Source organism: Crocuta crocuta, unplaced genomic scaffold (genome assembly GCF_008692635.1).
Source record: "Crocuta crocuta isolate KB4526 unplaced genomic scaffold, BGI_CrCroc_1.0 scaffold217, whole genome shotgun sequence".
Taxonomy (NCBI): Eukaryota; Metazoa; Chordata; class Mammalia; order Carnivora; family Hyaenidae; genus Crocuta; species Crocuta crocuta.
The window spans coordinates 253,918-267,376 of record NW_027532208.1 but is presented as its reverse complement, the minus strand read 5'-3'; the positions used below and the strand labels follow the sequence as shown (position 1 = coordinate 267,376).

General features: G+C 57.2%; 2 protein-coding genes across 3 annotated transcripts in view; one reads left to right on the top strand and one right to left on the bottom strand.

Moving 5' to 3' along the window:
* Positions 1-615: 615 nt before the first annotated feature.
* On the bottom strand, positions 616-6,312 carry ZNHIT1 (zinc finger HIT-type containing 1). The gene is made up of 5 exons (XM_077777967.1): positions 6,206-6,312; positions 2,400-2,570; positions 1,264-1,343; positions 963-1,132; positions 616-867 (listed from the first exon to the last, which is right to left on the bottom strand). Exons 1-5 carry the CDS (start codon positions 6,225-6,227, stop codon positions 846-848), a joined length of 465 nt encoding a protein of 154 aa, XP_077634093.1. The 5' UTR covers positions 6,228-6,312; the 3' UTR covers positions 616-845.
* Positions 6,313-6,486: 174 nt separating this feature from the next.
* The window catches only part of PLOD3 (procollagen-lysine,2-oxoglutarate 5-dioxygenase 3), a 7,745-nt gene continuing 772 nt past the window's right edge, over positions 6,487-13,459 (top strand). Inside the window, exons 1-19 of one of the 2 annotated variants that reach the window (XM_077777966.1) lie at positions 6,487-6,613; positions 7,072-7,335; positions 7,726-7,817; positions 7,949-8,085; positions 8,196-8,359; positions 8,502-8,614; positions 8,755-8,818; positions 9,218-9,315; positions 9,546-9,647; positions 9,813-9,938; positions 10,143-10,264; positions 10,492-10,596; positions 10,693-10,818; positions 11,087-11,228; positions 11,320-11,433; positions 11,637-11,705; positions 12,202-12,306; positions 12,822-12,919; positions 13,271-13,369. In XM_077777966.1, coding sequence (XP_077634092.1) covers positions 6,538-6,613; positions 7,072-7,335; positions 7,726-7,817; positions 7,949-8,085; positions 8,196-8,359; positions 8,502-8,614; positions 8,755-8,818; positions 9,218-9,315; positions 9,546-9,647; positions 9,813-9,938; positions 10,143-10,264; positions 10,492-10,596; positions 10,693-10,818; positions 11,087-11,228; positions 11,320-11,433; positions 11,637-11,705; positions 12,202-12,306; positions 12,822-12,919; positions 13,271-13,286 — 2,133 coding nt within the window. In that variant the 5' untranslated portion in view covers positions 6,487-6,537 and the 3' untranslated portion in view covers positions 13,287-13,369. Of the gene's footprint in view, positions 6,614-7,071; positions 7,336-7,725; positions 7,818-7,948; positions 8,086-8,195; positions 8,360-8,501; positions 8,615-8,754; positions 8,819-9,217; positions 9,316-9,545; positions 9,648-9,812; positions 9,939-10,142; positions 10,265-10,491; positions 10,597-10,692; positions 10,819-11,086; positions 11,229-11,319; positions 11,434-11,636; positions 11,706-12,201; positions 12,307-12,821; positions 12,969-13,270; positions 13,397-13,459 lie in introns of those variants that run through there. The other variant, XM_077777965.1, reaches the window with a different exon arrangement.

Sequence of the window (13,459 nt, the reverse complement as noted above, 5' to 3'; positions counted from 1 at the left end):
CACACAATCCACTTAGAGGAGGCCTGAGTGTAAGAAGCTTTAATGCCACACAAGCGTTAGAACACCCAGGGCTGCCAAGAACGGGGGCCTCTGTATCGTGAATTGCCCCCATGCCTCAGACACGTCTGGGTTTCTCGGATACTAGTAATTTCACACACTGCAGCCCTTGGTAACAGCCGCCTCCTCACGACAACTGCTCCTTAGACAAGCAGCACCAAGGATGAGGGCTGATCTCTCCACTGGGTTAAGTACCAGAGGATGAAGGCAGGAGGCCAGCTCCTCCCTCAGTCTCCTCCTGCGCCCCGCCCCCAACCCTCACTCCTCTTCCCTGTCACCCAGTCCTGGCTGTGCTCAAATGATACTCAGGGGAACTACAGAAACAAAAAGCAAATGCAGATGCACTGAATCCATCACCAAAAGATGGCATAAAGCCCAGGAATGCTGAGACATAGGCGTGGCAGGAGGATGGGCCAAAATCTTCCAGGTCAGGGAACCCAGGAAGACAGACGGTGGGAGGGGCGACTGACAAGACAGAAGGGAAAACGGCAGAACCATGAGTAGCACAGAGACCCGCAACCCTCACCCCCAAATCACCAGGTGACCAAAGAGGCAGGCTCCTCCTCACAAGAAACCTTTTATTACAACGGCACGCTGGGGGCCCAGCCCACTTCCCTGCAAACAGCCCTGGGGGCTAGGACCGGTCTTCCCCGGTAGGTAGGACTCAGCTTTGCTGGGCGAGTGAACGGCTCCACTCTGGGTCCAGAAGAGCATCTCTCCCCTTGGCCAAGCCCTCTCCGAAGCTGAGGTGATGTGCAGAGGGCCTTCCCTTCTGAGGACGCCCAGGTTCACACAGTCCACTTCAGGCACCTGCAGGCCGAGGAAGCCCAGGAGGAGGAGGGGTCCCGGGAAGCTGGGCGATAGGATGGAGAGGATATGGGCCCAGGGGGAGGTTCCAAGCTCACCTGGTCTCCTGGTGGGTGCCCAGACAGCGCACGGTGCAGTACCGGGCGCCACAGCTGACACAGGTATACGGAGACGGGAAGCCGCACACAGCACAGAAGGGGCGCTGGGGCCGGGAAGGGGGTCCTGCGCAGGCCGTCAGATAGTTGGGGCCCTCGGCCATGCTCAGGTTCTGCAAAGACAAGGGAAGGCTCCACACCTCCTCCACCCACCCATGTAGCAAAAACCGACCCAGGACAAGGACCTCTGCAGCTCCGTCCTCCCCTGGGGGGCCCTCCCAGCCCCTGGGGCCACCCCCCTCACCTGCTCCTCTAGCAAGGCCTGAAAGTTCTTTCGGAAGCGAAGTTTAAAATGATCGCCTCGAGTTTTCTTCTTTTTCTTTCCTACAGATGAAAAGCATTTACAGTTGACCACTGAACAATGCAGGGGTTGGGGCGCCGGCCTCTTCCATGCAGCCCAAGACCTATGTATAACTCTGGACTCCCCAAAAACAATGTCAAAGAGCTACTGGTGACCAGAAGCCTTTCTGGTAACACAGTCAGTTAACACGTGTTAATACATGTATTATATACTGCATTTTTTAAACAACACTCGGGAAAACAAAATATTAAGCAAATCATAAGGCGGGNGCAAAAGAAAAGGGGGGGGGGGGGGGTTTGCCTGAGTGGCTCAATCGGTTAAACATCTGACTCTTGGTTTCAGCTCAGGTCATGATCTCACAGTTTCATGGGGTTCCAGTCCCGCATCAGGCTCTGTGCTGGCAGCATGGAACCTGCTTGGGATTCTCTCTCCCCCTCTCTCAGCCCCTCCCCTGCTCACGCTGTCTCCATTATTTTCAAAAATAAATAAACAGTAAAAAAACAAAACTTAAAAAAAAAAGAAAAAGAAAACCTTAAGGGAGAGCAAATATATTTCCAGCACCGACTGTAAAAATCCCACATACTAAGGACCCGCACAGTTTTGAACCCGTGTTGCTCAAAGGTCAACTGCAGTTATTTGGCACGTGCCAAGAAAGACACCAGCGTTCCTGATACACACGTGTCCACTCCCTGAGCACAGGCTCACCTGGGTTCTGAGTCAATCTCTCAGGTGTCCTTACCCTCACTTCTCTAGCCTGCACCTACATTCTTCTCCATGTTCCCCTAAGTCCAAGGCTTTATGTCAGAGCCGTAGCACTCTCAGAGCTCGGCTCCTCCATGCTCTTTATATGTGCTAGATGAAGGTGACGCAGAGGGGGACAGCAGCCGGCTCACAGTCACAGAAGCCAGTCCCTGGCAGAGCCAAAGGGGCTCCTGTGTCATCTACCTCCCACCCCCTGCCCCAGCCTGATGTCCCTCTACAATATTTCTCCAGGCAGACCACTCCCCCTTCCTTTGGCCTTGCCTCCCCAGCCTGGGCCTCCCCTTCCTCCACCCGTCTCCTTCCACACCCCGCCTCACCGGTGTCAGCATCGTCATCAAACTGAGGCAGCCTTTTGCCAAGCTGGGGCAGTCCCGCGTGGGGGTCGTCCTGGAAGTTGTCATTCTCCAAGGCTTCAAGCTGCCTGTTGATTCGACGCTGTCTGGCAGCCCGATCGAGCACCCGCCGCTGTCCAGGGTCCTGGGAGCGAACTGGATAGGGCAGAGCCAGGGAGTCATGAGGGCACAGGAAGAGAGAAACTGGGGTGGCCTTGGTTCCAGGAAGCACGTGGATGGAGCCACAGCTCTCTGATTTATCCGAGTCACCAAACCCCTGGCCCTTGTACCTTCTCCCAGTATATTAGCCCCTCTGCTTTGCCTCCCTCCTGGTTAATAAGGCCCCTATTTTCTATCCCTTTGGCCCTAGTCTTTCCTCCCAATCCCCAGACCCAGCCAATGAGATGCCTGCTGGAGACCTCTCGCTGCTGGCAAAAATCACACTGTATACTCAGGGCTTGCAGCCTCCACTGGGACCTTCATGCACTCAGCCGTCATGCTCAGCAATCTCACTTCCTACTTCAAAGGACACAGGCCACTCACATGTAGAGATGCTCATCTTCCAGCCCACCCTCAAACATAACTGCATGGGAACCCACCTTCCCTCCATTCCAAGAAGATGCACCTCCTCCACCAAGTCCCACTGCTAAAGTGAACCTTTCACCTCCAGCTCGAGTCCTTCCCTCCCTCCTGAATCTTCAAACACTCTTCCCCAACAAAGACTTTCCCTTCACTGGAAAAACCTGCCAAATCCTAACGTGTCGACCCAAATTCACAAACACTCATCTTTGAGAGAATCACCCATGGGATGTTTCACTTCCTCACTTCCCATCCACTCTTCAATCCCCAGCAAAATGACTCCCATTTAGTGGGAACCACTCACACCCTGGTGGTGCCTTAGGGCCAAATCCAGTGTGTATTTCTAAAATCTTCCTTTTACTACACCCTGAGACTGTACTGACTATCTCCCTCCAGTGGAAAGACCCCTTCATTGCTTCCCTGGTGTGACTTCAGGTTTTTCTGATAGTTTTTCAGTGAATGGTTTTAGTGAAGAAAGCAACATTTTGTGTAGAATTATCTGATCCCAGTGAACAGCTGGTAGGTAAGAAGAGAGAGGTTTAAAATGGTGAGGTCAATGGGGCACCTGGGTGTCAGTCAGGTAAGCATCCAACTCTTGATCTCAGCTCAGCTCATGATCACATGGTTTGTGGGTTCAAGCCGTGCGTTGTCAGCACAGAGCCTGCTTGGAATTCTCTCTCTCCCTCTCTCTCTGTCCCTACTCCACTCATGCTCGCTCGCTCTCTCTCTCTCAAAATAAATAAACTTAAAAAAAAAAAAGAAAGAAAGAAAATGGTGAGGTCAGCAGGTACCTTCTTGCAACCAACTCAACAGCCAGTTGTGGAGCTCAGGAGAAGGTCCAGTATTGAGAGAATTACCTTTGGAGTCATTTGCTTTTGGGTGAAAGTTAAAGCCCTGTGTTTGGGTTTGAAATCCCAGGAAGAGAAATCAGACTCAGAAAGAGATGGGGACAGCCGTCTCCTTAGAGGTGAGAGAGTAGGCCACCTGACAGGCTTTGAGGAGTAGCCAGACATGGCCCATCAACACTGCAGCTCAAAATTTAAAATCTTCCCATCCAAGCTGCTTCTCCTTATGTATTCTTTAATGGAACCATCTACCCAAGCATCCTAAACAAGAAACCTAGAAGTTATTATTTTAAACCTCTCTCTTTGCCAGGGTCTGACAGCTCTACAGAAAATTATCTCTTTATTCATTGAACAAATACTTAGCGAGTGCCTGTAACCATAATAATAGCATCGGCACGAGTGGCTAACATTGGGCACGCACTATGAGCCAGACACTATGCTAAGCATTTTGTGTAAGAGCTTTGACTCTTTAGCCACCCTATGAGGGAGGTAACATTATCATCCCCAGTTTACTCAAGTTCAGAGGTTAAGAAATGTGTCCAAATCTCACGTAGCTGGTATGTGGTTTGGGAAGAACTCAGAACTGCCCTGCTGTGGATCACTGCATACTACCTCACTTCCAAGTGCCAGGTGGTGCCCTTGGCCCTGGGAATACATGAGCTTACAGTCGAGTGGGGAATACAAATGATCAAACAAACGAGCGCAGCAGAGCACATGCTAACAGTATATGTTAGCACAAGGAAGTACATAGTGCTACACAGCACATGCCAGAAACACCTAACTGGCCTTACGGTAGACAGAAACATTTTCCAGAGGAAAATAAGAGGTCTAGTTTGAGAACTGACTGATGAATAGAAATTACCTTGATTGGGGGAGAGAAAAGGGTATTTCAGGCCTTCATATCAGCATGGGAGAAAGCCTGGATGGCAGATTGTGGTGGCTTCAATAAATTAGAAAAAGCTCAGGGGCACCGGGGTGGCTCAGTCAGTTAAGCGTCCGACTTCAGTTCAGGTCATGAATTCACGGCTCACGGGTTCCAGGCCCACATCAGGCTCTGTGCTGACAGCCCGGAACCTGGAGCCTGCTTCAGATTCTGTGTCTCCCTCTCTCTCTGCTCCTCGCCTGCTCATGTCCTATCTCTCTCTTTCTCAAAAATAATAAACACTAAAAAAAAAATTTTTTTTAAAGTTTAGTATGCTTGGTAATATAAAGCATATGGGGGAGGGGGTGCTGTGTGGATATAAAGTCAGGCCAACTGTTATGAGTCTTACCTGTAAATGTCTAAAGGACTTTGCATTGGGGATTTGTGGTGAAAATAAGGGAGATCCAGCAAAAAAGTTTAAGAAAGGTTGACAGGTTGACAGGATCAGATTTATTAAAAGTCAATCTGGCAGACTGTTCTACCCTCATTTTTTATGGGGACTACTCAATGCCTCCCTTAATTGGCCTTGGCCTTCCAGCCTCTAGACCCCTGCTGTACAATATGGTAGCCACTACTCACGTGTCGTTAGTTAAATTTCATGTGGCTAAAATAAGTTTAAATAAAATGTAAAATTCAGTTCCTCCGTGGCACTAGCTACATTTCATATGCTAAACCCTCACATGTAGCTAAAAGCTGCCATACTACGCAGTGCTGATTAAGACCATTCCCATCATTACAAAAAGTTCCACTGTACAGCGCTGCTCCGCATCGAAGCCAGAACTGCCTCTCTAAAAGACAAATCTCTTTCGGTCACTCCCCTGCCTTAAGAGAGCCTGTGATGATTTCCTACTGCCCTCTCTAGAGAATTCAAACTCTCTGGAAGTATACAGAATGCCTTTCAAGTGTACCTTTCCCCAACCCTCCAGACTCTCTTACTATTCCTCCGCAATCCCCAAACTGTGAACTTGGCTCCCTAAGCGACTTGCTCTCTCTTGCTTTCCTGCCTTTGCACGCGAGGTTCACGCTGCTGGGAACAAGCCTCGGCGCACCTACGCCGAGTGAAACCGTAACTCGACTTTCAAGCCTCAATGCAAGCGTTTCCCCCCTCCCAGCCTTCGCGGTCCCCTCCATCCCAGAAGCTAGGTTGGTGCCACTCCTCCCTGCGCCCAGTAGCTGTGCACCCCTCTGCCATCGCACTGAAGTGCAACGGCAGGTCTGCGTGTCTGTCCCCCTCCCCGAAAGCCAGTGTTGGGATGCTAGGGATCTTTTTACCCTCTCCAACCCCGGCGCCCGACGTGGAGCAGGCACCAATTAAACATGAATGGATGATCTAAGAGGCCACCCCAACGCCAGGGCCCGAGGGCCAGGGAAGGGATTTGAGACTATTCTAGGCTGGGTTTGGATTTGGGAGGTGGTAAGGGGCCGAGAGCCCGGGGCTCGCTTACCCGAAGTTTTTTTCTCCACCATTTCTACAACACAGCTGACGGAAGAGCCTACTGCGCACGCGTGCTAAACCACGCGCTGTGGAAGGAGTGCCGTCACTTCCGGCAGCGCGGGCTTTTACGCGTGCGCAGAACTATCGCACTAGAATTCCCAAAGCTTCGACCTATTACGTGATGTTCCCTGGGAGACGAGAAAGCTTACCGCCATATTTTATAGGGGCAAAACCACTTCCGGCCTCTGGGTGGCTATGTATTTTGTAGGGCCCCCTACATGGATCATTTTAGAGAAGTGGTCTTTCGAGAAATGTTATTTTCCTTTCGTCGTCCTTCTGAAGATGCCACCATCACACAGGCACCCTCTGGAGATTCTCCCCGGGGTGGTGGAGATGATGGGCTGGACTACCAAAAAGAGTGGGTAGGCTCGAGGGGGCAATCCGAGAGGCCCTTGATGACCCTCTGCCGAAACCTCAACCCCCAAGCGCCCCTGGCGCCGCAGACTCCCCGGCCTTCTCCCTCCTGGCCGCCCGCTGCTCCGCTCGTCCCCGCTCTGAGCGCCCCCACGTCCCTACGCCGTGCTCTCCGGGCAGAGTTGTGGCAAAGACCCGCCTCCGCATCCCGCCGGGCCTGCAGGGGGTGACTTCCCGTCTCCAGGTTTCAGTTTCCTCGTGTGTCAGGGGGCGCTGGGCCCAGCTGGCTCAGATCGAAGTCCTCGGCTCGCGACCGCCGGCCTGAGCCCCCGCCTCCCGGCCGGACGCCCCCTCCGCTGGCTCCGTGCAGCCCGCGCGCTCACGCCTGGGGACAATCCTCGCCTTGTCTAGGGCGCCGGCTTCTCGAGTTTTCAGTAGCCTCGGGCTACGCCTTTTTTCCAGGGCGGAGCCCGAGCCCTACACCTCCTCGCAGCGGTCCGCTGGGCAGCCCCGGTCCCTCTGCCCACAGTTCCTCCGCGGAGTTGGAATCCAGGCACACAGCCCAGGCGCCCTGCGGGCCTGTGTGCCTTCTCCGCCGGCTCCCAGCCATGGCCTCCTGGGGCCCGGAACTCCGGCTCCTGCTGGGGCTCCTGCTGCTGCTGCTGCCCCCGCCTCCTTCGACCTCTGCTTCCGACCGGCCTCGGGGCAGAGACCCGGTCAACCCAGGTGAGAGCCCCGGGAGCGGCGAGTGGGTGCCGGTTTTGCGTGTCTGCCTTTGGGGTGGTGGGGGGAGTGGAGGCCGGGAGGGTGTGGCCGGCCTCCCCAAGGGGAGCCCTGCGCCCTCCGCGGAACAAATCACGGAGCCCACCCTGGGTTGGCATTTCCAGCCTCTCCATGTGAACTCATCCCGGATTCCTGGGTGTCACTCCCATCCAGCTCTCAGCTGGGGCCGAAGTTTTGGTTGGAGTTTAAGAGGGAATCCGGGGGTGGGGGGAGGGGGAATAGAGGACAGGGGCAGAGTTGGAGGGAGGGCAAGGGGGCCTGCGGAGAGCGGAGCTCGTGGGGGCAATGAGCTGGGTGAGTGGGTCCCGGGCGCCAATTCTCGGCTGGTGACAGAGAAGCTGCTGGTGATCACGGTGGCCACAGCAGAGACAGAAGGGTATCGGCGTTTCCTGCGGTCAGCGGAGTTCTTCAACTACACAGTGCGGGTGAGCAGAGGAATGCCCCAGATCCTGGAGCAGACTGAGGGCTGGATGCCTGGGTCCCTGCCGTAAGCCTGGTCAGGAGGGACCTTCTGGCCAACTGAGCCCTTCCCTGGCATGGTGGGTCTCCCCCACAGACCCTGGGCCTGGGACAGGAGTGGCGAGGGGGTGATGTGGCCCGAACGGTCGGTGGAGGACAGAAGGTCAGGTGGCTAAAGAAGGAAATGGAGAAGTATGCTGACCGAGGGGACATGGTCATCATGTTCGTGGACAGGTAAAGGGGCTGGGGCTGAGGAACCAGGAGGAGGGGGCAAGCCCGAGGAGCAGATAAGGATACCGAGGTTCCTAGTGGCTCTCCTGTTCAGGGCCCTCTTCCCCACCCAGCTACGACGTGATTCTGGCTGGCAGCCCCTCAGAGCTGCTGAAGAAGTTTGTCCAGAGTGGCAGCCGCCTGCTCTTCTCTGCGGAGGGCTTCTGCTGGCCCGAGTGGGGGCTGGCAGAGCAGTACCCTGAGGTGGGCACGGGGAAGCGCTTCCTCAACTCTGGTGGTGAGTGGCAGAGTGCCCAAGGCGGAGGGGCTGAGAGTCAGGGGGTGTGGAGTGTTCCAGGTGCCTGAGGGCTAGAGACGGAGTGGGGACCGGTCCCTGGGACCCTGAGAGGCTTGGAATCAGCCCCTCCCCACCCCTGCAGGGTTCATCGGCTTTGCCCCCACCATCCACCAAGTCGTCCGCCAGTGGAAGTACAAGGATGATGATGATGATCAGCTGTTCTACACTCGACTCTACCTGGACCCAGGGCTGAGGGTAGGGAGGAAGGGGGAGGATGGCCCCTTGCAGTTCTGGCTGAAGGCGCAGTGCGGGGTATGGAGCTTTAGGAAGTAAAAAGAGTGGGAAATGACGGCCCACCTGCTCCTTGGTTAACTGCCCCATCTCATCCCATCCAGGAGAAACTCAGCCTCAACCTGGATCATAAATCCCGCATCTTTCAGAACCTCAATGGGGCCTTAGGTGAGGAGAAAGGCAATCGGAGGGGGTTGCCACACCCTGAAATCTGTTGGACGCATACTTTGTGCCAAGCCTCTGGGTCAGGGCTCTATTTCTGTAATTTTGTTTAACCCAACCATCCTGCAAAGGGAGGAGGGTCTGTGGTTACTGCGTATCACAGGTGAGGACACTGCCACTCTGAGGGACTGGGGACTTGCCCAGGTCACCCAGGTAGTGTGGGGGAGCGCCCCAGGGTGGCCAGGTCAGAACCCTCACCGAGAGAAGGTAGCCCATCCTCGCCCCGCCTGGAGCCACAGTCCATCCTCTAGAGAATCCGGGACCCCTGCCCACCGTATTTAGAAGCATTTGTTGCTTGGCAGCCTTGAGAGGAAAGGAATGTAAAGCTGGGCCTTTCTTCCCCAGATGAGATAGTTTTAAAGTTCGATCGGAATCGCGTGCGTATCCGGAATGTGGCCTATGACACGCTTCCTGTTGTGGTCCATGGGAACGGTCCGACTAAGGTTTATACCCACAGACCCTGCCCCTGCCCCAGTCAGACCCGCCCCCTGCCCCTGAGTAGCCATCCCTTCCGAGCAGCCGTTACTCCCCAGCGCCCGCAGCAGAGGTGCCTGGAGAGGGTCTAAGTGTCCATCCCTCCCCCTCCTGCCCTGTCCCCTGCCTGTCCACCTGGCTCTCAGCCCCTCTCCTGCTGGACTCCTTCACTTCAGCCTCTCACTGCCTCTTCCAACAGCTCCAGTTGAATTATCTGGGAAACTACGTCCCTAACAGCTGGACCCCCCAGGGAGGCTGTGGGTTCTGCGGCAGGGACCGGAGGACACTCCCCGGGGGGCAGGTGAGGAGGGGTGCCAGGGTTGGGCAGGAGAAGGCACTGAGGCAGGGGATGCGGGGAGAGCACGCGGGACAGCAGCGCACTGGGCAAAGCCCCTGGGACCCCCGGGACAGACTGATGGGGGAGGCCTGGGCTTTCGTCTGAGCCCCAACATGTCTTACCTTCCAGCCTCCCCCCCGGGTGCTCCTGGCCGTGTTTGTGGAGCAGCCTACCCCATTCCTGCCCCGCTTCCTGCAGCGGCTCCTGCTCCTGGACTACCCCCCTGACAGGGTCAGCCTGTTCCTACATAACAGTGTGAGACAACCACCCCCCACCCCACCTCCGACCAACAGGCTCTCCCAAGGGAACCTTCCCCCCAACCCTCAGGATTGGAACTCCCCACCCCCACCCCAGACTCCCTCCTGCACCCTTTCCACTCACCGTCATCCCCCACCTGTCCCTCTGGCACCATCTTTTTTGCCGCCTCTCTCCCCTCCTCCATTTCTCCCTTATGTTTAGGAGGTGTACCATGAGCCCCACATTGCAGACGCCTGGCCACAGCTCCAGGACCACTTCTCAGCTGTGAAGCTGGTGGGGCCAGAGGAGGCCCTGTCCCCAGGCGAGGCCAGGGACATGGCCATGTGAGTAAGCCTTGGGCGGGGCGGATGGGGGACACTGCTGGCCACTTCACCCGTCCTTCCCTCTCCATTCAGCATGTAGCCTCTACTCGGCCTCCACAGGGGCGCCCTCCCCACCAGGAGAACCTGGGGGTCCTGGGGAAGCAAGCACACTGCTCCCCGCCCCCCTGCACTGTCCCCTCCACCTGCTCCCATTTTAGCTCATCTGTTCGTTGATCTGTCATCTCCAGGGACAGTTGTCGGCAGGACCCCGAGTGCGAATTCTACTTCAGCCTGGATGCTGATGCTGTCATTACCAACCAGCAGACCCTGCGCATCCTCATTGAGGAGAACAGGTCGCTCACCCGGTTCCACCAGAGGGCCCCCAGATAGTCTACAGGGAGCCCCTGGCTCCTTTCCTGGACCCAGGCCTCACCTCCGCCCATCCACAGGAAGGTGATAGCACCCATGCTATCCCGCCACGGGAAGCTATGGTCCAACTTCTGGGGGGCCCTGAGCCCCGATGAATACTACGCTCGGTCTGAAGACTATGTGGAGCTGGTGCAGCGGAAGCGAGTGTGAGTCCTGCCGAAACACAGCCCCCATCCCCCAGCCTGCGGCCGCCGGCACACTCTCCCAAAAGCCCACGCCCAGGGCCCAGGCATAGCGGCCTGCCGGCAGTGCCACCGCTGTGGGGTACAGGCTGACCGGAGCCAGACTAGGTGCTGTAAAGGGCAGTGCCTGACCAGGGAGGTGGCTTGGAGAGTGGGGTGCCCTGGGTGAAGGGACTCCTGGGTTGAATTGGGCACAATTGTGCCTACCTGACCCCGGCATGGGTGCCCCTAGGGGCGTGTGGAATGTGCCCTACATATCCCAGGCATACGTGATCCGTGGCGAGACCCTGAGGTCAGAGCTGCCCCAGAGGGAGGTGTTCTCAGGCAGCGACACCGACCCAGACATGGCCTTCTGTAAGAGCCTGCGGGACAAGGTGAACACAGCCTGGAAACCCTGTGCTGGGGTGCTAGGAAGCAGCCCCACCCCCCAGGTCATCTCACAATGTGTCCCCCCTTCCCCCTCAGGGGATCTTCCTCCACCTTAGCAATCAGCAGGAATTCGGCCGTCTCCTGGCCACCTCCCGCTATGACACCGACCATCTGCACCCTGACCTCTGGCAGATCTTCGACAACCCCCTGGTAAGTGAGGGCCCCTTGCTCAGAGAAGCAGCGTGCTCCTCTCCAAAGGAGGACGCACGCACGTGCACCCGCACAAGTGCTAACCCATGGGGTCTGCTTCTGCCTCGGGACAGGCAGTCGTGGTAGTGGCCCCAGGCTTCCTGGGTGGGACCAGATGGAGCAAAGAGGGCACAGGACAAGGTGTACACCCTTCCCCGCCGCAGGACTGGCAGGAGCAGTACATTCACGAGAACTACAGCCGGGCGCTGGAAGGGCAGGGACTCGTGGAGCAGGTGAGTCCCCCGTGGGACTACTGACTGCCCTGGTGGCCGTCGCGCCCTGAGTCCACTGCCTGGATTAGCGGTCTCTGAGCACTCCTCCCTCTGATGCCTCAGGCTGCTCAGTGCAGGCAGATAAGGGCACAGGCTGGGCAGACGGGCCTTCAGCTCCCCACCCGCCACTACCCCAGTGGTCCTCGGGGCTGTTACTGTTATGGGTGAAACGACAGTTTCGTAAAGAAGCTCCAATCCTGGGGCCCCAGCACCTCCTGCCACCTGTGCTGTGCTCTCTGAACTGCTCCCACTGTCTCTGATCCAGCCTTTCCTGGCCCCGCGCTGGCAGTGGCCCGTCCCTGTGCTCAGACCCCCATGTCGCCAGCTCCTCTCCTATCCTGGCTTCCCTTTCCTCTCCCGGTCTTTTCTCCCCTCCTTTGGCTGCCTGGCTTCTCCTGGAGAGGTCTCCGAGGGCAGCCCCCCACCCAGACCCTGTCCTTCCTCCCCACCTCCTCAGCCGTGTCCAGATGTGTACTGGTTCCCGCTGCTGTCAGACCAGATGTGTGACGAGCTGGTGGAGGAAATGGAGCATTACGGCCAGTGGTCAGGAGGCCGGCATGAGGTGAGAGGGGCTGGGACAGGGAGGAGGCAGGGCCCCTGGGGGAGGCAGGTGTGGCTGTGAGCCAGGGACATGGAATCTAGAGTGGCATCAAAGAGGGGTCACCAAGAAGGAGGGGACTCACAGAGGACACGACTGTGATCATTCATTCATTCAAGAAATACAAGTCCCAGGTGCCAGCCACAGGCCCAGGCAGGGTGGTTCATTGGGCTGCGCCGGCCCTGCCTGCCTGCACCTCACCCGCTATAGTCAGTAGCAGGAGCCGAGCTTCTGAAGGCTGGGATGGGCAGCTCAGAGGCTGTGGGAGTCACAGGACAGACCCTTGGCCCAGACATGGGGGACCCGAGGGGCTTCACAGAAGAGGTGACGTCTTCACTGAGACATAACGGGCCTACAGGAGCAAGTCAGGCTGAGCGGACGAGGCTGCCAGACACGGTTCCACAAGCCTTAAGGCCCAGGGCAAGAGGAGGGGGGAGGCTGGCGCCTGCCCATTGGTGCTCAGTGCTCATGGCCCACAGGACTCCAGGCTGGCCGGAGGCTACGAGAACGTGCCCACTGTGGACATCCACATGAAGCAGGTGGGCTATGAGGACCAGTGGCTGCAGCTGCTGAGGACGTACGTGGGGCCCATGACAGAGAGCCTGTTCCCAGGCTACCACACCAAGGTGGACCGCTGCCCCTCCCCTTGCCCTCTGCCTCCTTTCCCGCCTCCACCTCCCCACACCTCAGCCCTGGCAGGCAGTCTCCATGCTGCACCCTTTCAGCCCCTCCCCACCTCCCACCCCCAGCACCTGGAGGCCCATGGAAAGGGATACCACGGGAGGGCATCTCGGGATGGGGGCAGTTAGAAGCACAGCCCCTGCAGCCCCTCCCCCTGTTGGCAGAGACTTTCACCCCCTTGGAGCCCCCCTCAAGCCCCCAGGACCTCACAGCCTTCCCTACAGCCCCCTCTCTCGTGCCCCCACAGGCCCGGGCGGTCATGAACTTTGTGGTCCGCTACCGACCAGATGAGCAGCCATCTCTGCGCCCCCATCACGACTCCTCCACCTTCACTCTCAATGTCGCCCTCAACCACAAGGGCCTGGATTATGAGGTGAGTCTGCGCCCCCAGGGCCCCTACACACATGCGGCCGCACCCACACCCATTCTCCCCTGC